Genomic DNA, 25075 nt, shown 5'->3' on the forward strand with positions numbered 1-25075 from the left:
TGCCATTTTCTTATAGACTTAAAAGTACATTTAACATACAATCCAGCAAACCCATTCCTAGATATTTACCCAAATGAAATGGTCACACAAAAACATGTACATAAACATTTATAGTGACTCCATTCACAACCATCAAAAACTGAAAACAAACCAGATGTCCCTGGAGGAGATAAGCAAATTGTGGTTCATCCAATAATCATCAATAAAAAGGACTGAACTACCATTATATGCCAACAACTTGTATAAATTTCAAATGCATTATGCTAAGTGAAAGAAGCCAGACTTAAAAAGCTACATACTGTATAATTCCATTAATATGACATTCTGCAGATGGCAAAACTAGAGAGAGGGGCTGGAGGAAGTTACCAGGGGCTGGAGATAGGGTAAGGTTTTCTACAAAAGGGTACAGGGGAATTTTTTGGGGTGATGGAACTCTCAGATGAACTGTTCTATATACTGACTACGGTGGTGGTTACATGACTGTACTCATGTCAAAACTCACAGAACTATACATTAAAAAGTGTAAATTTTACTAATGTAAAATACAGGGTTTTGAATCAGTTCAAACCAGTTCAGCCACGGCCTATGAAGCAAAACAGGAACAATTTATTACAATTTGACCGATTCAGTATGGGTACCCAAAATTTCAAGTCCAAGCCCTGGAACAGGAGACTCAAAGATGTGTAGTAAGCCCTTTCAGGAGTTCAAGGAGTAAGACTGGAACATTCAAAACAACATGCCGGCCACCATCTTTGCGCTGGTCAGCACTGCTTCGGACTGTGCTCAAAATCCAAGGGCAAGACACTTGGCTGCTCTGCAATGCATATGCTGCCCTTACTCTCTGAGAGGGAGATTAAGTTTCTAGCAGGGCTTCAACTCGTAATTTTTCCCATTCCAGCTATCCTTACGGTTCACCATAACCTAAAAAATTCAGGTCTGCTCCAGTGATGATTCCTCAGCCATGACTGAATTGGGCAAAATCAGTTCAAAGCCCTGGTAAAATATACCTTAATTTTAAAAAAAGAAAGAATAAAAGAATGAGGGATTCTAACAACAAGAGGTGGGACTGAAGAATTAGGCAGGAGTCAGTCACATCGTTAAAGACCTTGCTGGGGAGTTTTAGATTTTATCCTCAAAGCAACAGATGTACCAAATGATCTCAAGAAGGGGACAAATAAAATTCAGGTCTGTATTAGAAAGAAAGCTCACAACACCGGAGTAAAGGCAAAACAGGGAGCAACTGGGAAACTGATTAACCCATCCCCCTTCAGTAAGTAAGGAGTTAAATTACCAGGACCTGATCAAGGCAGTCGCGATGGACAGGGAAAGTTAGAGGTAGGAAGTTCTCAAGTTTACAGCAACAATGAAACCACTAACCAAGCTGGTTTTGAGAGAAGGATCAGTCTTAAACAAGCTAAATTGGAAATATACAAGACATTCAAATGCAAACATCTCATTAGACATTTGGTCTGCAGCTCAATGGAATAACCAGAGATAAAGCTTTATATGAGAGAGTCACCAGGGTTATTGCAGGCATGAAAATACAAGGTCAAGATCAAACAAATATAGAATATGTAGAGTGACAAGTAAAAGAACCTAGAGAATCACCCTGAGCAACACCAGCACTATGGGTTTGATGATACAATTTTAAGTATAAAAAGAATTGGTTTACTGAGTATGCAGCTGTAGAGTCAGAAATCATTAGAACTGTGCTGCCCATTTCAACTTGGGGCCTCTCTTAACCACTTTATCCTTGCCATCTCTATCTCTGGCTTGATCACCCTGGGAAAACTGAGACAGATCATAAAAAGTTATAATTGAATTTCAAGCTTTCACTTTCTACTTGCCATAATGTTACCATTGAGAATATTCAGCAAATAAAGTAGGTGGAATAATCTACTGAATACGCTTGTTTTGTCAATTAAACATGAGAGAAGAACAAAGAGGAGTTGAAAGATTCACTTCAGATATAGGTCAACTTATCAACACAGCCCAATAGCTTTATCTTGGTAGTTGAACAAATGACCCTACAGTTGCTTTAAAGATCTCTGATACCACAATGCAGTCATCAGGAAATATCACAGGATAGGAGGTCCAATGATTCTAGGTAACTGGTTCTTACCCAGGGATATGCAGCAAAATTGCCAGTGGAGCTTCCTTAAAAGGCCTATTTTGGCTAAGCTTTATTTCTGAAAATTGTGACTCAGGAGCTATGGACTACGGTCCAAGCTACTGTATTTTTTAACAGTCCTGAGGTATGCTGAATTACCTAATATGGCCATTCTAGCCATAGTCTTTGTGACTACCACACAGTGCTTGGGACTATGCACACAAGGTGCTTATGGCCCATTAAGGAGATTAGACAGATGCTAATAAAGCAAATAAAGTACATGGAACCCTGGGGGGAGGAGGGTGAGAGCATGCAAACAAGGTGTATGAAACCCTAACAAGGCAATTGGTCTATTTTGCCATCCTGCTGGGCTTAAAAGAGAACCAATCCCAAAGCAGAGGAGAACTTCACTATCACTGAGAAAGAAGAGCTAGTAACAGAGCACATCCTTTGGACACGGAGTCCCTGCACTGATAACCTCCTAGACCCAGGAGACAGAGCTTTAACATTGGAGATGGCACGAGACAGCAAAAAACAGCAGCGTGGCAGAGAACCAGCATTAGCAAAATCAGGAGACCAGCAAGAGACAGCACGGTGGGCTTCTCGGCCCACAGAGTGAGAAAGCTGAGCGCCTTTGAGCACAAAGCTTGCTGGCAGAGTGGGGTGCCTCCAGGCACTTGTCAACAAAGCTAGGTTTGTCCACCCACAGAACTAGAGCTAAGTGCCCTTGGATCAAGGCTTATTGGCCAAGTGGGGTACCTCTTGGCACCTACTGGTGGAGCTAAAGAGCTTTGTAACACTTGCCCAAGCAGGGAAGAAGCCGGACTGGCCCAAGACGCCTGAGGAGCCAAGAGATGCCTGCCTGTGGGCACAGCCAAGTTGTCCTGACCGAAGAACTGTATCCTGAGCATTCCCGATCCTGAACTGTAACCTGTTACTTCCCTAATAAACCCTGTGAGTATGGTCTGTGACTTCTGTATGGCCAATCCAGTGAATTAATCGAACCCAACAAGGAAGTTGAAAGTGCCATGGGGGGGATGGCTGGTTTATGAATTAGTAGAAAGGTTGGAGAGAGGAAGTGTATGTGACTTCCGCTTCATAGGAATCAGCTTTGGGCTGATGCTGATGGTGGTCCTCTCTCCCCCTCATGAAGTTAAAAGGTCAGATAGCCCCACCGCACCATTTTTACAAGTCCCATAAATGATTCTGATGTCCTCATTCCCCTGACCACAAGTTAAAAACCAACGATCTAAAAGCTGGTTCCAGAAGGTAAGCTAGATAACTATAAATCCAGTGCCATCGAGTCAATTAACTATGATCTTCTCAAAATTAAATAATTATGCTCATTAAAAGACTTCACCAAAAGAGTAAAAAGAGAGCCTACAGACTGGAAAAAAAAAAATCTGGCTATGACAAATCAGACAAATGTCTCATCTCTAAAATCTACAGGATAAATTCCAACAACTACAACAAAAAGACAAATAATCCAATTAAAAATGGCAAAGGATATGAACAGATACTGCACCAAAGAAGATATTCAAGCAGCGAAAAGATACATGAGGAAATGCCCACGGTCACCAGCCATTAGAGAAATGAAAATCAAAACTACAATGAGATACCATCTCACCCCAACATTACTGGCACAAATCAAAAAAAAAAAAAAAAACCAGAAAACAACAAATGTTGAAGAGGCTGTGGAGAGACTGGAACTCTTATGCACTTCTGGTAGGAATGTAAAACGGTACAACCATTTTGGAAAATGATATGGCACTTCCTCAGAAAGCTAGAAATAGAAATACCATATGATCCAGCAATTCCACACCTAGGAATATATCCTAGAGAAATAAGAGCTGTCACACAAATAGACATATGCACACCCATGTTCACTGCAGCATTGTTCACAATAGCAAAAGATGGACATGACCTAGATGCCCACCAAGGGATGAATGGATAAACAAACTATGGTACATATACACAATGGAATACTACACACCAATAAAAAACAATGATGAATCTGCGAGGTGTCTCACAACATGGGTGAATATGGAAGGCGCTGTGCTCATTGAAATAAGAAAATCACAAAAGGACAAATATTACATGAGACCACTACTACAAAAACCCATGAAAAGGTTTACACACAAAAAGAAACAATCTTTGATGGTTAGGAGGGAGGAGAGGTGTGGGAGGAAAAAACACTAAACAGACAATAGATAAGTGGTAACTTTGGCGAAGGGTAAGAGTACAAAATACTGGGGAAGCCAGCACAACTTGTACAACACAAGGTCATGGAAGCTCCGTAGACACAACCAAACTCCCTGAGGGACCAAATTAGTGGGCTAGGGGCTGTGGGGTGGGGACCATGGTCTCGGGGAACATTAGCTCAGTTGAAATACACAGTTTGTAAAGAGAATTTTCTACATTCTACTTTGGTAAGTAGCATCTGGGGTCTTAAAAGCCTGTGAGCGGCCATCTAGATGCTCCACTGATGTCACCCCATCTGGAGCAAGGGAGAAGGAAGGAAACCAAAGACATAGGAAAAAATTAGGCCAAAGGACTAATGGACTACTACTACCACCGCCTCCACGAGACTGAATCCAGCACAACTAGACGGTGCCTGTCTACCACCATCAACTGCTCTGACAGGGATCACAATAGAGAGTCCCAGACAGAGCTAGAGAAAAATGTAGAACAAAATTCTAACTCACAGAAAAAGACCAGACTTACTGATCTGACAGATACCGGAGAAACCTCTAGAGTATGGCCTCCAGACACTTCCATAGCTCAGTAAAAAGAAGTCACTCCTGAGGTTTACTCTTCAGCTAAAGATTAGACAGGCCCATAAAACAAAACAAGACTAAATGGGCACACCAGCCCAGAGGCAAGGATGAGAAGGCAGGAGGGGAAGGGAAAGTTGGTAATGGGGAGCCCAAGGCTGAGAAGTGGAGAGTGCTGACATGTTGTGGGGTTGGCAACCAATGTCACAAAACAATATGTGTACTGTTTAATGAGGAACTAGTTTGTTCTGTAAACCATCATCCAAAGTACAATAAAATACATAAACAAATAGTTGGTTCCAGGGTCTAACATGAAGCTCTCATTTGGAGGATTCTAAATCATCTCCTAACCCCTGGGGAGCTCTTCCAGTGGGAATATACAAACATACATTTCTCAATCTAAACCTAGAAATTATAAACCCTAATCCCTATAAAATACCTATGAATCACATACTGGCTTTGGTTAACTAGTTTTGAGAGGATTTAACTTGTCAACAAAATTCAGGAAAAGACAGTGTAAGACAAGACATGAAAAATGAGTCATCTTCCCGCAACTGCTTAATCCGAAGTCTCCATTCGAATGACTAACTCAAGCTTTAGCTTCAACTAGTATTTAAGCAAAACCAAATCCAATCTGCTATACTAGAATATTCAGATTCCACTTTTCCATTTACCAAAATTTCCAAAACTCCAAAATTCTAATTAGATCATAAACCTTATGAATCAAAATAAAAATAATTATCCAAGAATAACAAGTGATTTTTCCCACCAAAATTTACTTACCCATCTCTTCCCTTACTGACAATTTTTACTTCAAAATAATAAATCCCACAGGCTGCTGGTATTGGATGTGTGGCACGAACCGACGCTGCGTCTTTTGGAGTTTTGCCATGACCTGCATATGAAATGGGAAGGAAAAAAAGATCAAATGAGATTTTTAAATGAAAATCTGAATAAATAATTCAATTACAAATATGGGTTTTAGAACAACATATACATTTGTGCTCCCATCAGTTCAAATAATTAAAGAATAAAATATTTATCATCACAATTAATCCAATATGCAAACCAGTCCAAGGTAACCACAGAACTCTTCCCATTATCACTAGCTTTAAAGACTTCAGAATCTGAGAACACTGAACCTAGCTGCCCTTTATGCAAATTACTTTAGGGTAGACTATATTTTTAAGAGAAATAAGGATTTATTTGAATATGAGAAAATAACCTTAATTTTATCAGAACTAAATTTGCATATAATTAAAACTCTTAAACAGTTTTGTCAAATGCCCTGCTTCTTTAAGCTAGAAGTATCTGTACTATATAGGATATTTTTAATGAAATTGTATACAATTAAATGGAACTGACAAAGCAGTTTTCCTGTTAAGATTTCATTCTTCTTGAATTTTTGATATAGTTCTTCCATCACTAATTCTATACAAAGGCTGATTCCATAAAACTACAACTATAGCCCATTGAGAAATATTATCTAATCCCTAGTTGTATTTCATGTCTTTCTTTTTTTAAGAAAGGAAATAACATCATGCCACTGCTGACATTTTGGGAAATCTGCTAGACAATGGTTTTTAAACTTTTAAAATTAGCTTTGCCTCAATTCTAATCCTAGAGGGTTTCCTTCATTTGCCATCACCTTCCCAGCCCCTCCCTGAAGACAAATTACCTCCAAACCTAGCATCTGAAAAAAATCAAGTGAGAAAGAGAAAATATGCCCAAAAAAACACAGAAGGAGAAAAACAGAAGTTGAAGTTGTACGCCAGGAAGTACTCAAAGAGCATGAGACAAGTCTCTACAATCCCAGAAAGGACTATAAGAAACAATACTCTAAATCATTATTCAGGTGTTCTAATTAGGTATGTTTAACCCAATACAAACTTAAAAATATGTACGCCATTAATCTTTCAGTCATACTATAAAATTACCTTCATGGGTAGTAGAATTCCCCTTCTCAAATGTACCATGATGGCCTTAAACCTAAATACCTTCCTTTAAGTCAAGAACTGTATCTTAAGAGACACAATAACCATCACACACCAATGAGAGTCACACACCAATGAGACCGTATCTTCCCTCACTGGCTCAAATTACTAATGCGTACTCTATCATTAAACAGTGAAGTTTATACTTGCAACACGAAATTAGCCTGTCACGGCTCAAAAGAAACTGAATAAACTCAGCCACCCCTTTCTACCACCATGAAAACTTGTGTCCACAGAAGTCTTAAGTATATGTGTTATGGGAAGGAACAGGTTCTCAACCTGAGACTACTGGGAAATGATAAACTTGGCTAAAACCAAAACCCACTGCCATCGAGTCGATTCCAAAACTTGACTAGGGAGACAAAAATGGAAGCACCAATATGTAGGTACCCCAAAATTGCTTTAACATATGTACACTCACACTGAACTATGCAAAAGGAAAAAAATACAAGTGCACTTTAAAAAGCACTAAGTCATTAAAAAGTAAATAAATAAATGTAACTGGAAGTTGGCCATTATCAAACAATTACTATTCTGGCATATCTAAATTCTCATCCACATTACACTGTGATAAGTCAGTCTGCAAAATGACACTGGCAGGCCTGGCAGTTGCCATTGAGTTAATTCCAACTCATAGTGACCCTACAGTACAGAGCAGAACTGCCCCATAGGGTTTCAAAGGACAGGCTGCTGGCTGGATTCGAACTGCCGACCTTTTGGTTAGCACTAATCACTTTTTAATAAATATCCAGTCATTTAATAAATTATAGTTTCAGTAAAACATCTTTTTCAGTATAAGTGTGTTGAGATATTTGAGTTGGCTGGGAAAAGGTCATATAAACTAAAAAACAAAAAACTAAAGGGAATTTTTTTTAATTAGTTACAAATTAAAAAAAAAAAAAAAACCCTGATTAATCAGAATCTAACTATAATCCTAATTCAAACTGGATTCTATTGTTTGGTTTCAAATGGGAGTGGCCAAAACTTTTAGGTACAAGTTAAACCTCAAAGTGTACTTAATAATAAATGGTAATAACAGTTAATATGCATTTAGTACTATGTGAAAGGCACCGTTCTAAGAATATTACTTGTCATAAGTCACTTAATCTTCAAAACAACCCTATGAGGTGGTACTATTGATTACCGTTTTACATATTGGGAAACTAAAGGAAGGTAAAAACTTGCCCAAGGTTATGTTGCTGTGTAGGAATTCCAAGTCAGGATTTGTGCTGGGATTTAAATTCAAGGAGCCTGACTTCAGTCTGAGCTCTGAACTCTAAGAAGGATTTAGTTACACTGAGTATTCTGACATCATTTCACATTTATCTCCAGTTCTTGCTACTTCTACAAGGAAAGAGAAAGAAAACTAATGTTTGAGAGCTAACAATGTGCCAAAGCATTCGGTGCTGCTATATATGGGTTTTTTACATCCAGTATCTGTGAAATAGGTTATTACTAAACCTCATTTTTAAGAATGGAGAAATTCTTACAGAGGTTATATAAGTTGCCCGAAACAAGCAATAGTATCATGAATTAAACCTATATATGAATTAAAATCCCATAATTTTTTCCATGATGCTGAAATAACTATATTATACTGCACAAACACAAATTTTCAAGAATCGATTATATTCATCAAACTTTACTAAGACATGGTAGAAAAATTCTATAAATGCTCAAATTAAAAAGATCTGTTTCATTTTAAAATTAAAATGAAAAGACACAGGAAAAAAGATTAAATTAAAAATATCCATCCATTTCTTAGATGAGACTAGTAACGTCAGAAAGGAAGGGCCTATATCTAACAGCGGAAACCCTGATGGTAAGGGCTACGGCCGCTAACCAAAGGGTCGGCAGTTCGAATTCACCAGGCACTCCTTGGAAACCCTGCAATCAGTTCTACTTTGTCCTATAGGGTTGCTATTGAGTCAGAATCGACTCAACGGGTTTGGTTTTGGTTTATATCTAACAGCAAGGAGCCCTCATGGTGCAGTGGTAAAGAACTCAGCTGCTAACCAAAAGGTCAGTGGTTTGAACCCACCAGCCATTTTGCGGGAGAAAGATGTGGCAATCTGCTTCTGTGAAGATTACAGCCTTGGAAACCCTACGGTGTAGTTCTACTATGTCCTATAAGGTCACTATGAGTCAAAATTAACTTGACGGCAATGGGTTTGTGATATGTAACACCAGGAAGTTTATTATTACCTTATATTCTGTAATGGGAAACCCTAATGGTGTAGTGGTTAAGAGTTATGACTGCTAACAAAAATGTCGGCAGTTCGAATCCACCAGGCACTCCTCGGAAACTCTATGGAGCGGTTCTATTCTGCCTTATAGGGTCACTACGAGTTGGAACTGACTCGATGGCAAGAGTATTCTGTAGTCACCAAAATACAACCTCATACTACCAAAGATTAAAAATTTTTAAAACCACAGCCTCAATGTTACATGTTTTCTATGTGGCTCTAGAAGAAAATATATTTATTGCTTCAAAACTGGAAGGCTAGCTAGGTTAGCTCTTTTTAAACGATCTGTTTAAACAAGTCCATTAAGTGAAATGGAAAGGGTTTTGAATAAAATAGATAGTAAATGCATGTTCGTTAAATGAATATTCAATCCAAATCCAAAGAGGTTCCTTTGAAAGTTACGAGAAACCCTTGGCATATAAAGATTTCCTGTACTACAGATTAACTGAAAAATGAAACAGCTACGTTATCTGCTTTTAGAAAAATCATAATTAAATATTTTAATTTTTTTCTACCCAGGAATTAAATGGCATCTAATCCTCTGAACGAAGTTTCTATGTCATTTAATGCACCCATCAGTTTATTTGGACAGGTTCTCAACTAGGTTTACCAGTTTGACAATTTGCTCTTACAAACTCCTCAACCCACTTCCAAGCTGGCTTTCAACCTCTTCACTCTACCGAAACAGCTCTCACCAAGATGACAAATGACCTCCATACTTCTATTTCAGAAACCCACAGAACATTTTTCAGTCCTATTACCACCTCACCTTCCAGAAGCATTGCACGCTGTTTAATAACCACTTCCTCTTCTGGGCACACTCTCACTTGAGTTTCTTGGACATACCAGTAATTCTCCTGATGGCTCCATCACAGGTTTATCCGTCCTTTATTCAACCCATAATTGTTGGAATTCCTTAAGGCTTGGTCCTAAATTCATTCTTCTCGTGTACATCTAGGCTTCAATTATTATATATACACAAATGATTGAAAAATTTGTATTTCCAACACAGATCTCCCCTCAGAACTTCAGATTAGGAAATTTGACATCTCTGATGTGGGACTTATCAAACATTAGTTTTCTCTCTCCTTCCCTATAGAACAGAGAGGGGGTAGGGATAAACGTAAAATGATACCAGAGTATTCCTTGTAATCAAATCAGTTTACACTGAAGTCAGGCTTCAACTCTACATGGCCAAAGCTTACCATCTTTCTCCAAACCAGATGCTCTCATCCAGCGTGCGCTGTGACAGTGAATGTCACCAAACCACCTAGTTATCTAAGCCAGAGTCTTTGAAATCATCTTGACACATCTTTTTTCCCTACCCCCACTCACTCATTCACCAAGTCCTACTGATTTAAATTCTAAATATCTCCCACTTCCATTTACTTTTCTCCATCTTGACTACAACACCCTAATTCAAGTAACCATGATCTCTTGTCTGAAGGTACTGACCCAGGCACATTCATTCTTCTCTCCTGCCCGCCCCCCGCCCCCCATCCACTCTCCAACATGCAGCCAATAACCTTCTGGAAGTACAAATCTTCCTTCCTTGTACCACCATCCCTCAATACAACCTAATGTTCCTTCAAAACCCTCCCATCTTGCCCAGAAATAAAGGTAAAATTCCTCGAAATCTTACTTGGCCTGGCCCTCTACCTGTTTTTGCCACCTCATTCTTTCTGCTCCAACTCTATCAGCCTCATTTCAGACAGCTCCCTTCCTTCTTAACCTAGTTAGGTTCTACTCATCCTTTAAATCTCAGCTCAAGCTTTACTGTTGTTAGGTGCAATGCTCTGACTCACAGGACCGCGTCTTAACATTTCATTTTGTTATACATAGTCACTTAAGCTTTACTTTTTCGAATATTCTCTCTCACCTCTGGGAGTTGGTCTAATCTCTTTTTTATGTGCCTTCATAGCCACACGTATCTATAAAACATTAACACACTTAACACTTTAATTTGTGATTATCACATTGTTCTCACATTTTAATTTCTAGACATCTTTATTTCCACTGACCTCCACTCTAACTTCAATGGTACCTTCCTGGAGCCACACTCTCAATTCTGATACCACCTGGAAGAATTTCATCTCAGAAATATTAAGTTCTAATAAAGTCTGTCCAGGTACAACACATATTTCTTGAATTCAAATTAGTGAACATGCAATTGATACTTATGGGAATGAAGCCAAGACAGTAAGAAGATCATCTGGTTCTTAAACATCGTTTTTGCCAACATATTAATAAATTAAAGAAAAAACAGCAATATAAAAAGACCCTAAAAAAAAAAAAAACGAAACCCATGGCCACTGAGCTGATTCCAACTCATAGCAGCCCTATAGGACAGAGCAGAACTGCCCCATTGGGTTCCCAAGGATTGGCTAGTAGATTGGAACTGCTGATCTTTTGGTTAGCAACTGAGCACTTAAACCACTACAGACCCTAACGGAAGGGAAAAAAGCTTAGATTCCCACTTCTAGAAGTGCATTCTTATAGCGTAAATGGTACCTAGTGTTTGTAGCCACCATATAAAGCCACCTGGGAAAACTACAAGTGTAGTACAGATCAAAAGATATTTCCTCTTTGTTTGTATCAGTATGGACTCTCATGTATTTTATAATTTGAGTTATAATCCCACACTACTTAATTTTGTTGTTCCAACTGTTCCAGCGTAGGCCATTGGGAACTTTTTCAGTTGGCTGTGACCTTTTGACACCCCTCCATCAATGTGGGCTTTTCTGGGGTTTTTTCCTTTTTGTATGGGACAGCTCTACTCTGTCTGATAGGGTTGCTATGAGTCTGAACCAACTCCACGGCAGCAGGTTTCCTTACTTTCTTGCACTACGAGATGCTCTAGGCTCGACATGTTTACCTAATGCCTGTCATGGATTGATCTGTGTCCCCAAAACTATGCGTATCAATTTGGGTAGGCCGTGATTCTCAGTAGTGTGTGACTGTCCACCGTTCTGCTATCTGAGGTTATTTTTCTATGTGTTGTAAATCCTATCTCTATGATGTTAATGAGTTGGGATCAGTGGCAGTTATGTTAATGAGGCAGGATTCAATCTACAAGATTAGATTTGTGTCTTAAGCCAATCGCTTTTGAGATAGAGAAGCGTGCACAGAGACACGGGAACCTCATACCACCAAGAAAGTACAGCCAGGAACATGTGTCCTTTGGACCACGGGTCCCTGAACTGAGAAGCTCCTAGAGCAGGGGAAGATTGATGACAAGGACCTTCTTCCAGAGTCGACAGAGAGAAACCCTTCCCGTGGAGGTGACATCCTGAATTTGGACTCTTAGTCTCCTAGACCGTGAGAGAATAAACTTCCGTTTGTTGAAGCCACCCACTTGTGGTATTTCTGTTACAGCAGCATTAGATAACCAAGACAATGCCCCCGTTCCTTTCACTGGGTTATCTATCTAATTGTCTAAACGATAATTAGAATCCGAGATCTGGGTACTAGATGCACTCATTGCTTCTAGGTCCTCTCATTGACAGAGCAAGAAAATATACGTGTGTATAGTAACCCACGTACATACACATATCTATATTTCTACAGGAGTTCTTGAATGATGCAAACGGTTAACGTGCTTAGCTGCTAATGAAAAGGTTGGAGATGAATGTCCACCCAAAGGTACCTTGGAAGAGAGGCCTGGAAATCTAATTGCAAAACATCAGCCATTGAAAACCCGGTGGAGTACAGTTCTACTGACACGCCTGGGGTTACCATGAGTTGGAACAGACGACTAGATGGCAACTGGTTAGCACAGCCATCTAACTGGTTCTGTTTATATTTCTATATTAAGTTAAAACATCAGTTCATACCAGATATCTCCAACTCTAACACATTATCATATGGATCATGCTAGCCTCCTTCCTTTGCTTATCTGTTAAATCCCACTCCTAGAATGAGAAACCTGGCTCCCACACCTACCATCCATTTACTTGTTAAATGTGTAGCAGTATCAGAATTGTTAACTCATATCCCCATGGGATACAACTTTTATCACTTAGATAAAAGTGCAGTTTCTTTCACCTTTAGTTTTAGACTTCACTATTTCCAAAGTTACTTAGGTTAGCACCATTTTCCCCCATCACTTTCCATGAGGTTATTTCATACATTTAAAATAGATTTCTTTTGTCACATTCTGCATTCTATCCTGGAATTTTCCCCATCTCTTAATTTTTAAAATGTGCATACATTCAGGTTCACTCTTTGTGCTATAAAGCTGAATAGCTTTGACAAAGGCACAGTGTCAAGTATTCACAATTACAGTATCATACAGAATACTTTCACTCCCATAAAGAATCCCTTGTGCTTCATCTATCCAATCCACTCCTCCTTCCCAAAGCCCCTGGCAACCACTCATCTTTTTATTCTCTCTCTCGTTTTGCCTTTTCCAGAATGTGATGTAATTGAAATCATACAGTTTGTAGTTTACAGATTGGCTTCTCTCACTTAGCAATACGCATTTAAGATTCATACATGTCTTTACATAGCATGATAGGTTATTTCTCTGTATTGCTAAATAACATTCCACTTTATGGATGTACCAGTTTATCCATTCACCTAGTGAAGGACATCTTGGTTGCTGCCAGTTTTTTGCAATTACAAATAAAGCTGCTATAAACATTCACACGCAGGTTATTGTGTGGACATAAGTTTTCAAATCAGCTGGGTAAACACCTAGGAGCCCAATTGTTGAATCATGTGATAAGGCTATCTTTAGCTTTGTAAGAAACTGCTAAGCTGTCTTCCAAAGTGGCTGTACGATTTTGAATTCCTGCTAGCAATGAACAACAGCTCCTGCTGCTCGGCATCCTCTCCAGCAATTAGCACTGTCAGTTTTTTTTTTTTTTTTTTAACCATTCTAATAGGTGTGTAGGGGCAGCGGTGGTTCAGTGACAGAATTCTTGCCTTCCGTGCAGGAGACCTGGGTTCAATTCTCAGCCAGCAGACCCAAGGGAAGCCATCTCCCATCTGTCAGTGAAGGCTTGTGGGTTGCTATGATGCTGAACAGGTTTCAGCAGAGTTTCCAGAATAAGACTAGGAAGAAAGGCCTGGTGATCTACATCCAAAAATTAGCTAATGAAAATCCTACAGGAGTCCCTCGGTGGTGCAAACGGTTAAGCGCTTGGCTACTAACCTAAAGATGGCTGTTAAGATCCACCCAGAGGCACCTCAGAAGAAAGCCTGACAATACTACTTCGGAAAGATCATAGCCAGTGAAAATCTATAGATCACAGTTCCGCTCTGAAACACATGAGTTCACTACGAGTCGTAATCAACTCAATAGCAACTGGTTTCAATAGTATTGTTTCTTCTTTTTTTTTTTTTTTAATAGGTGAAAAAGGCTAAACCCTAAATCAGGTTTTTATTTTTAATTAAACAGCCTCCAAGCACTTATATTTCAAAGGAGGAAGGCCAAACCCCAGGGTTTAAGATGGCAAATGATCAGCAGTTATGGTATTAGGCACAAATGCCAATAACAATTTAATTGTGCTTGTATCTCATTAGGACATTTGTTTTTGAAGTGCTCTGGTTACAAAGTTCGCTAGGTTTTAAGTGGTCTGTTCCAATACTATTTTTCCCAGAAATCCTGTTACTTTTAGCGCACAATTGTGTGGGGTTTTTCCAGCAGCACATTCACGGCATTATAGCAGGAACACCTCTATCTTCCTCTAGGACACACCCACATAACCTCTCACCTTTCTGAAGACTTCTCTTCTACACTTCCTCTTCCTCACTGGGACCTCCAATTCCCTGAATCCTTTGTTTCTTTCCTTCTTCATCCAGGATGGGATACATGAGTAATCACTTAAAGGCTCTCAGATACCCCTGACTTCCCTCATATCCTTATCCTTCCACAACATCCAACTGGCAAAACCACAGCCTTAAATCCACCTTTCCTACTCCTGTACTGGATGGTTAAGCTCTACTGAATAAAGTCCAGCAATCTCGACATCACTATGAACTAATGATGTCATCTGGGCTCTCCTAATGCTATCAACAAATTTCTCAGAAATCTTTATAGTCAGCTGGTTCCCCGTTCCCCTCAATGGTTAGTCCACATTCTCATCATTCACTGCAAGACCTCTACACAAATTCAGTGAGCAAATTACCTAGCCTACTTTTTGAAGAAAATGGAAGCCAACAGACATGGTCATATTCAACTCCCTCCACTCTATTACAAATTGGTCTATAGCCAAACCAGTCTTCACTTCCTCCATCATCAGAGGAATACAACCTACTCCTAACCATCCTGAGCTCCTAAACCATTTTCTTCTCACCCTAGTCTATCAGCCTCTCAAGCTTATGTTTTCATTTCTCCCTTTCCTCTCCTTCCCCCCTCAGCGCACAGTCCAAAAAAACATATACACTTCCACAAACTGTATGCCTCTGCGCTATATAAATTATCATCAAAGACGTACTAGGTTAGTGGTAAGTATAGTGAACTTTTATTTTTAACTTTAAGGTAATAAAAACATGCACTCTTAATATCTATTTTACTTGTTAAAAACATGTATTAAATTTTGCATACATTTACTGAGACATCATACCTCAGACTAACATCAAACTCTCATTTAACTTATGTCACTCCAGCGAATCCCCAGGTAAGATGTAACTCCACTATCAGCCATTAAAACAGCAACAAAAAATCCTGCCTTAACCTCCATCCTCCTCTAAACCACTGCCGTCAAGCCGATTCCGACTCATCCTCCTTGAGGTACTGCCTAATCTCCTTCTTCATCAATGTATCTCAAGAGTAATCTATATTCACAAATCTTCCCTGCCTGGTCTCTTTCATGTACTCTTCAACCCAGTGAAATCTGGCTTTTGCCCATTTGCTCAATTCAAACTGTTCCTCCTAAGGTCACAATGATCTAAATCCAGTGGAAAAATTCCCGTGCCTATTTCACTAGACCTATCTGTTACATTTGACACTAAAGAGTACTTCCTCATTTTCTGATACTCCCCTGTTCAGCTTCTGTGACACCAATCCTCTTCACTGTCTGCACACCTCTTAACTATTCCTTCTAGGACTCCATCCAGTCTTTCAATGTTGGCATTGCTCAGAGCTCTGTCTTTGGCCCTCTGTTCTTCTCATTCCATACACTCTCTCTCATACATTCTTAATTTCAACTATCACTTAGAGGTAACTCCCAAATCAGCCATGATCTAGGCCTCTCTCCGAAGCTTCAGGTCAATTAAGGTACTGTCAAACCTTTCTGCAAGGAACTACCTCACATGCTGTCCCTGATAAAAGAAATGGAGCCCAGACTATTCTTGCTCTAGAAGGCTATTTTATATTTCATAACTACCCCTGCCCCCTACAGCTGGTTCAACACAGGTTAGCACCTGATCCAAAGGCTACAATGGACACCTTTGCCTTTCTAAAAAAAAAAAAAAATTTCTAAGGGTGATGGCAATTAGTAGGCCAGTCTGATATCTCTCAGGAATCTGAAATAGGAAAGAAAGGATAAGCCAGTCTATAGAGAAAGGCCAAGAAAACAACCACAGCCAAGCAGAATGTAGCTGAGTCACTTAACAGTGCTGTTGTTAGGTGCCATCGAGTCACTTCCAACTCACAGTGGTCCTCTGCACAAGACAACAAAACACTGCCTGGTCCTGCACCATCCTCACAACCATTGTTATGCTTGAGCCCATTGTTGCAGCCACAGTGTCAATCTATCTTTTGAAGGTCTTCCTGACCCTTTATCTTACCAAGCATGATGTCCTTCTCCAGGAACTGGCCCTTCCTGATACCATGTTCAAATTTTGTGAGATGAAGACTCACCATCCTTACTTCTAAGGAGCATTCTGGCTATACTTCTTCCAAGACAGATTTGTTCATTTTTCTGACAGTCTGTGGCATATTCGCTATTCTTCACCAACACCGTAATTCAAATACATCAATTCTTCTTCAGTCTTCTGCAGGCATATGAGGCGATTAAAAACATCATGGCTTAGGTCAGGTGCTCCTTAGTCCTCAAAGTGACATCTTGGCTTTTTAACACTTTAAAAGGGTATTTTGCAGCAGATTTGGCCAATGCAATATGTCATTTGATTTCTTGACTGCTACTTCCATGGGCATTGATTGCAGATCCAAGTAAAATGAAATCTTTGTCAACTCCAATATTTTCTCCATTTATCATGATGCTGCTTATTGGTCCAGTTGTGCAGATTTTTGTTGACGTTGAGGTGTAGTCCATGCTGAAGGCTGTAGTCTTTGATCTGCATCAGTAAGTGCTTCATGTCCTCTTCACCTTCAGCAAGCAAGGTTGTGTCACCTGCATATGGCAAGTTGTTAACGAGTCTTTCTCTAATTATGATAATGTGTTCTTCCTCATATAGTCCAGCTTCTTGGATAATGTGCTCAGCATACAGATTGAATAAGTATGGTAAAAGGATACTTGAACAGCAGGATAGAGTAAAAAGTCATGAACTCTAGCTGTTGAGACCACTTAAGAGCCACCTTAACTCCAGAAAACCTGTTCCTTTTTTTTTCCATAGGGCTTAATTCTTTGGCTTCTCCTGGTTTCCATGAAGTCAGGTCACATGGCTGCTGTTCTTGTCAGTTGCATCAAGTCATTTCTATCTCATGGTGACCCTATGTGTACAGAGTGGAATTGCTCCATATGGTTTTCAAGGCTGTGACCTTTCGGAAGCAGATAGCCAGACCTGTCTTCCAAGGTGCCTTTGGGTAGGTCAAGCCACCAACCTTCTGGCTGGTACTGTAGCAATTAACCATTTGCGCTACCCAGGGACATAATACTTTATCTCCAATTATATCCTAATACTGACTTCCTGGCAATCATTATTTGATTCATGGTTCACTGCAGGAACCTAAAGAGCTAGAAAGCCAAGTGTCATCCTTCATTTCTCTCTCCACTATACTTCCTATCTAATCAGTATTACCTTTAAAATATACATGTCTGCTCTTCTCTCCCCCACCACTGACCAAGTTCAGGCCCTTATATCTTACATAACCTACTGTAACAGCTTTCTAAATGAGTTTGCTATTCCCAGTCTTGCACTTGCATCAAATTTATCTTCAAATTATCTGTGTAATCCGATAAAAACTTAAATATGAGCATATCACTCTCTATTTAAAATCCTTTGATTACCTATCTCCTATAGAATAAGATGTAAGCTCAATAAAATATAATGACTCTCGCTGATCTTTTCCCCAGCTGCTCCTTGTCACATATTCTAAATGCCAAAAACCGAAAATTGTTTGTAGATCCTAATTTATGCAGAATTTCTCTTCTCCTTTATGCTTTTGCTCCTGCTCTTCCCTTCACTTGCAATGCCCAGGCCCGTGTTTTCTCCTATATCCTGCTCATCTTTTAAAACTGACCACTAGTCTCAACTCCTCCACGAACCCCACCTACTTCACCCTTTCCAGTGTTAGTGTGGGTTAGATGTTCCTCCTAGCTTCCACAGTACTCTTTTTAACATTTCCCTTACTACACTGTTGCATGTTATATAAGCAATCTGAAGTCAAAGACAGTGCCAGACCCCGGCACAAAGTAAACATTCACCAAAAGCTCTGAATAAAAGAAGCAATGAATGAATACTGAGCAAGACATGCAAGCAAAGTATCTGTCCGATAGCAAATGCTCAATAAACTATCATTATTGTTGCCTACCCTTCTGTAGGTATGATTATTATTAGATTCACTGGATTCTTGCAGTTATCAATTAGCATTTTCTAAAGCTAAATTTCCCAAAAGTACAGCAAAGGGGTCACTGGGAGAAGTTCAGTTTGGTTTTTAGATTCCTTGACTTAAGGAAAAATTTTATATCACTTTCATAATTCATAATACAGAATGTGTACCTGCACTGAAAGACAAGCAAATATTTGTTGAAATAACAAGTGCAAGATGTTAGATAAATAATTATACTTAAGAAGTGTTAAAGAACTAATGACTGTTGATACTGGGGGGAAGGGAGCTCACCAAAAACCAAACCCACCACTATCAAGTTGGTTGCAACTCACAGTCATCCGACAGGTCAGAGCAGAACTGCCCCCACAGGGCTTCCAAGACTGTAAATCCTCATGCAAGCAAGCTGCCACATCTTTCTCTCGCAGAGTGGCTGGTGGGTTTGAACTGCCAACCTTCTGGTTAGCAGTCAAGTGCTTTAACCACTGCACCACCAGGGATCCTTTATTTACAAAGTGTGAAAGGACTGATGAAGGAAACTCTGGTGGCACAGTGGTTAAGTGCTACGGCTGCTAACCAAAAGCTCAGCAGTTCGAATCCGCCAGGCGCTCCTTGGAAACTCTAAGGGGGCAGTTCCATTCTGTCCTATAGGGTTACTATGCGTCGGAATTGACTTGATGGCACTGGGTTTTTGGTTTAAAGGACTAATGACCATTGATACTGCGGGGAAGGGAGTTAGGCATACCAAAAATCCAATCTATTTGGTTGGATCCTGTTAATCGTGCTTCAATTAAAAAATATACTTCACGATTTCATCACTTCCTATCATTCACAACTCTCACTTATCTTGTCTTTTCTTCTAAGCTGTTCTAATTTAGAATAATCAAGGCACTGGACTTTTCCATGGCATTAGTGTGTTCCAGTTACCTTTTTTCCCCAGGGAAAGCAGTTTTAATATCAAGTACTCTTTAAAAAGTTCTAAATGTAACCACTGGATTTTATCTATTTGAGATAATTAAACCTCATACAAGCTGAAATAGGCAACACAACACAGTAGAAAGAGCACTAAATTTGGAGCCAGTGAAAATTAGTTTCCAATCCTGGCTTACTTGTGACTGGGAAAATCTTCCAGGTGCTTCCATTTTATCTTATCTAAATTGAGAATTCCTCGATCTTGTCCAGATCCACTAACACTTTGTAAAGTATCCAAATGGTAGTAATAATTTAAAAAACATAAAAAAAAATCTGTAATTGAAACGCCTAGGCTAGTCAGACCCATTGGCATATTTATAACAATGTTTTAAGGTTGAATAAAGTTATCGTTCAGGTCACATTTGTACTTATTCAAAGCTGACAAGAAGTTTAAAAATAAGAGGGGCCATCCTAGGTGTTTTAATAGTTGGTGTGTGACTGCTAAACAAAAGGCCTTTTTAAATATGTTAACATATGACACACACGCCCTGTTACTGCTCTGCAATCCAATCCACTTTGTCTGCATGTCTGGCTTTGTTTAACATTAATTCCTTCAAATCACTTAAGCAACAATAATGCTTCCAAAAACAATAACTCCAATTTAGAAGAATAAGATCTTAAAAACAATTCGCTCAGGGAAAGAGAAACTAAGGAAAGTCCTTATATCATTCTGGAAAACAGCTATGATCAATCTTTTGACATTCTATAATATGCAAAAATGTTCTTTGAATAGTAGAAGCTTTTAATGTTAAAGGTGTCTCAAAATGCTTAGGTAAAATCAGATGCCACACAACGATACCCACTGCCCTCCAGTCCAGTCGATTCTAGCTCATAGCGACCCTACAGGCAGAGTAGAACTGCCTCAGAGTTTCCAAGGAGCACCTGGTGGATTCCAACTGCCGACCTCTTGGTTAGCTTCGGTAGCACTTAACCACTATGCCACCAGGGTTTCCAAAATTTTTTTTAGGTTAAAAAAAATTCACTCTTCTATTATTTGACTTTGAAGTTTTATTACCTATGACACTTCCCCTTTGCTCCCTTCCTTTGCAACAGGGACAGAGTTGCCCAATACATTTGGCGTGCCCCACTCAGAAGGAAGACGCTCAGGAAAAACAAAACATACACACACACATTAAAATAGCAAGACAAGAGGAAGAGACAGTAGAAAGAGGGGAGGGTAAAAACAATGCCCGCGGGAGGGGAGAAACAAAGCAGGGAAAGAAGAGAGGGAAAGAAAAAGGGTGACAAACAGCAAAATCTGTGCTTCCGGAAAAAAATGGTTTACGTTTATAAAAGAGTGATGTGTACAAAAAGTGAATCTTAGCATTACACAACAGAAAGTAATAAAAAGACCAAGAGGAAAAATAATTGAGACAGCAATGTCATAAATATTCCAAACTCCAACCAATTTCACATAAGCATGCATTCTTCTCTGCTCTGAATCATCCATCTTGTATAAAAGGAGTCAGTAAAACTAATCAAGGCACGTTACAGTGTTAAATAAACTGTAATCACAAATCTTAGATACCATGAAAGTCAGAGGTGGAAATTTCCTAAGCCACCATCCAGCTCTACCCACTCACCACTCAGATGCCTACCCTGCGTTGTGACATGCCTAGACTGCAGGACGCAGGAGAGCTCAGGATTATCCTGTCAGTATGATACAGGGTTCTTCTATATCATAGTGCCTCTGGTTTTATCATTATATCTAAAATGATAAAGTTCTGACAAGTCCAACAAAAGCCTTCTGGTAGCTAGATCAGAAGTAAACACTTCCTAACAGCACTGTTGACGCAAATTAAAAAAAAAAAAAAAAGCAAGCCTTCACACAGGTATTAACGAAGCGTCCTAACTAAAGAAAAAAGTTGATATTTTCAAGTTTTCAGTCCTTTAGATTAAGAAACGTAACACTTAGAATTTTAAGTACTTCTCTGAATCTATGGCAAGAATAAAAAGGAGTATTCACCACAGCCTAGTTTTGTGTGTGATTCTTTGCAGTCAAATCATAAGACAGATTTCTATTGCCATTCTCCTTTCTGATTAAACAGCAACTTATTTAGCAGGGTTCTTCTCAAATTTCAGCCCAGTACACTTTAAGAATTTAACCACAACGCTGTTTTTACCCTCTATATTCGGGTCACTAGGATCTGATTAAGACCCTCCTTTTGCAGCCAATCAAAATGAGGCTGCTTCGAATGTGAAAGCTCCTGCTCCAGGTTTGGGGCCTGAAAAACTGGATTTATTTCCAGACAGGCTGATCCATCAGATCGATATTTTTCCCCCAGACAAGTAAACTCGACGCATGCTATTAATTTGGGCTACATTTCAAAAATTGCCACAGCAACTTATAAATGTATGTACAACTGCTCCGCTTAAGCTTTGTTTTAATGTAAAGGAGGTGGGGGTGGGGGGAAGTACAAATCTAAAGAGTTTTTTTTAATCACAGGTGTAAAATATGAGTCAATTCTCCTTAAAATACTAAAAGATGTTAAAAAAAAAAAAACCGTTCCGTTCGATAAGACCTACTGTAATAACGACACATAAACACAGAACATTTCCAGTCAGGAGCGGTACTAGGTTTCCCCTATCCTAAAAACACGCGCACTCCTGTCGTTTCACCCCTCAGATCCCCCCAGTTGCTTTTACTAAGGCATAAAAAAAAAAATAGTAACGGCAAACTTGGGCCCCTTGTCCTTTTGTCCCCTTAGACAATCTCCGGCCTAATTTTGGACAAAATCCTCGGCTGATTACTCCTCCCCCTACATATCCCTGCTCTCCCTTAATTAGAAATCATACCTCCGTCGAGCCTCTGTCTCCCTCAGCCTAAGAGAACGCCTGACCCATCACCCGGAGAACAATATAACCCAGCTCCGAGCCCATGGATTCCCCCATCCCAGCCCTAAAATTTATCTCGAAGGGAAATCAGAAAGAGAGTTATGTCCCTTCATTCTGGATTCCCTCAAGGTGTTCTACTCTAGGCCCTAGGATTAGCAGCTCCATTATACCAGGACCAGTACAGACTCACCCTCCTGTCCCAAGAGTCTCGCCCCTTACCCTTGAACCCTCCACCGTGACCCCGGCGCCCACCCTCGGGGCTGCAGACGAGCGGCGAGTCACCTTGGAGGGCACCCAGCCCAGCGAAGGAGGGAGTCGGGGGCGGGCCTAGAGTCGGAAGCGGTGGCAGGACACGTCGGGTCAGTGCCCCCACTCCCACCCCAGGACACACGCCCAGTACCTTTGTAGTGCACCCGCAGGTTGTTCTGAGAGAGGCCGATGTAGCTAAACTTGTCCTTCGGGCTCCAGGACCGAGGCAGCGGCGTCTCCTGCTCGTTCACAGCCGGGTAGAGGCGCTTCAGCCGCCGCTGCAGCTCTTTCTCCTGCTCGTTGAGGGCCGAGTCCCCGTGCGGGAAGGGGGCCGCGGCGCTGCTGCCGGCAACCAGGGCTGGGGCCGGGCCACCTCCGGCCGGGCCAGAGCTCACGGCGAGGCCTGGGGGAGCCGGGGGCGCGCTGGCAGGGGCTGCCGCCGAGGCGGGGGGCGGGGGCGGCGGCGGCGGCGGCGGCGGCGGGGCCGCGGTGGCCGGGGGCGGCGGCAGCGGCGGCGGGTGGAGGAGCAGGGCGGCCGCCGCGGCCCCCAAGCCGCCGCCGCCGCCCGCGCTTCCGCCGGCCGAGCTGGCAGGAGAAGAGCCGGCGCTGACGGCCGCGGGCGCCGGCACGACGACTCCGGAGACGGGGGCCACGGCTGCCGGGGGTGGCGGCGGCAGCTGCTGCTGTTGTTGCTGATGCTGCGGCGGCGGCGGCGGCGGCGGCTGCCCGGACATCCCGGCCGCGACTCAACCTGCGGCCACCTCCACTTCTCTCCTTCCTCCTCTGCTTCCCGGGGGCGCTGTCGCTGCGGCCGCCGGCACCAGGCGCCCAGTCCGCCCGCCCCGGAAGCAGGCGGTCGGGCCGCGCGCCGAGGGAGAGCGCGACGGTTGGGGGCTCGGGGACGGGGGCCAGGAAGAGAGCCCGGAGAGGTCCCGAGAGAACGCTGGCCGCAGCTGGGGCGCGCGGCCCCGGGACGAGACGGCGAGGGCGGCGCGGGAGCGCGGGAGGAGAAAATGCGGTGACGGCAGCCGCGGCCCCTGCTCTCGCGGCTGTTTCCCGGCGGGCGGGCGGGCCAGGCCGGCGCCAGACGCTACGCGCGGGCGGTGCTAGGCGAGGGGGCGGGGACGGAGGCCGAGAGCCGCGCGAGGGGCGGAGGGGGCGGGCCCGCGGGGGTCCCTGGCGCGCGGGCTGCGCGGTCGGGCAGGTGTGTGTGTGAGGCGCGCCGAAGCCCCGGAGCGCCTGTTCCCGGGCGCCGCCGGCAGCTCGCGGAGGGGCTGCCGGGCTCCCCGACGCCGCGGGTCCCCTTCGAGGGCCCCTCCCCCGCGGGGCCGCCGACACCCCTGCCGGGTCCTCCCGGCGGCGAGTCTCCTCCTACTTTACTTCTTTTTGTTGTCGTCGTCCCACCTCTCCACCGGGGGTTACCGCCGGAGCGGCGGCTGCAGCTTCCCTCCTAGGCGAGAGTAATCGAGCCCCGCTAGGGTCGCCGTGAGCCCGGGCCCTGGGCGCCGCGGGGCTCTCGGAACCGTCCCCCAGGACCTGCGCCCCCGACCTCCAGATGGGTCCCGAGCAGAGCATCTAAGGGTGCCCAAAGAGGGCTCTGCTAGAGCCCTTGCCTCGGTAATACGCTCCTCTTTGCCTTCTCCCTCTTCGCAGAATCTAATACCCTAACTTAACGTGTGGGGACTGGAAACCATTTCTGAAGGCAAATTCTCCCACTAGAAAGTGTGAGTATGTCATTAATTAATTTTAGGATGACTTAAAGTGAACTTTATTGGTAGAAGATGCCCCGTTAGGCATCCTATTGAAGACTGGCATACCTTCAAAGAGCGGGAACATGAATACAAGATTACAGTGTGTTCTTAGGAAGGGCTTCTAGAGAAGTGAAAGCATTTTGTAGACTCATTAATTTTCAAGGTCTCTTTTTGTTAGGTAGCAAAAAAGTATGCCCATTTTTAAGACAAGGAAATCTTCACTGAGGTCAGCAGAGTCAAAAATAGGACTTCTACTTTGCCACTTCCAAGAGGGTGCTGGGTCGACTAATTTGGCACAACTCGTTAAGTGTTGCTCTGTGACCCATCATACCAAAAACCCAAACCAAAACCACTGCTGTCGAGTCGGTTCCGACTCAGCGACCCTATAGGACAGAGTAGAACTGCACCATGGAGTTTCCAAGGAGCACCTGGTGGATTTGAACTAGCAACCCTTTGGTTAGCAGCCAT

At 42.0% G+C, this 25075-nt stretch overlaps 1 protein-coding gene across 1 annotated transcript in view; it reads right to left on the bottom strand.

Annotated features, from left to right (window-relative positions):
- Positions 1–23685, bottom strand: part of RANBP9 (RAN binding protein 9) — a 134482-nt gene extending 110797 nt beyond the window's left edge. Inside the window, exons 1-2 of the mRNA XM_049883989.1 lie at positions 23008–23685; positions 5668–5779 (exon numbers count right to left, since the gene is read on the bottom strand). Coding sequence (XP_049739946.1) covers positions 5668–5779; positions 23008–23590 — 695 coding nt within the window. The 5' untranslated portion in view covers positions 23591–23685. The remainder of the gene's footprint in view (positions 1–5667; positions 5780–23007) is intronic.
- Between the last annotated feature and the right edge of the window lie 1390 nt (positions 23686–25075).

The sequence above is a fragment of the Elephas maximus genome, chromosome 1 (assembly GCF_024166365.1).
Source record: "Elephas maximus indicus isolate mEleMax1 chromosome 1, mEleMax1 primary haplotype, whole genome shotgun sequence".
Taxonomy (NCBI): Eukaryota; Metazoa; Chordata; class Mammalia; order Proboscidea; family Elephantidae; genus Elephas; species Elephas maximus.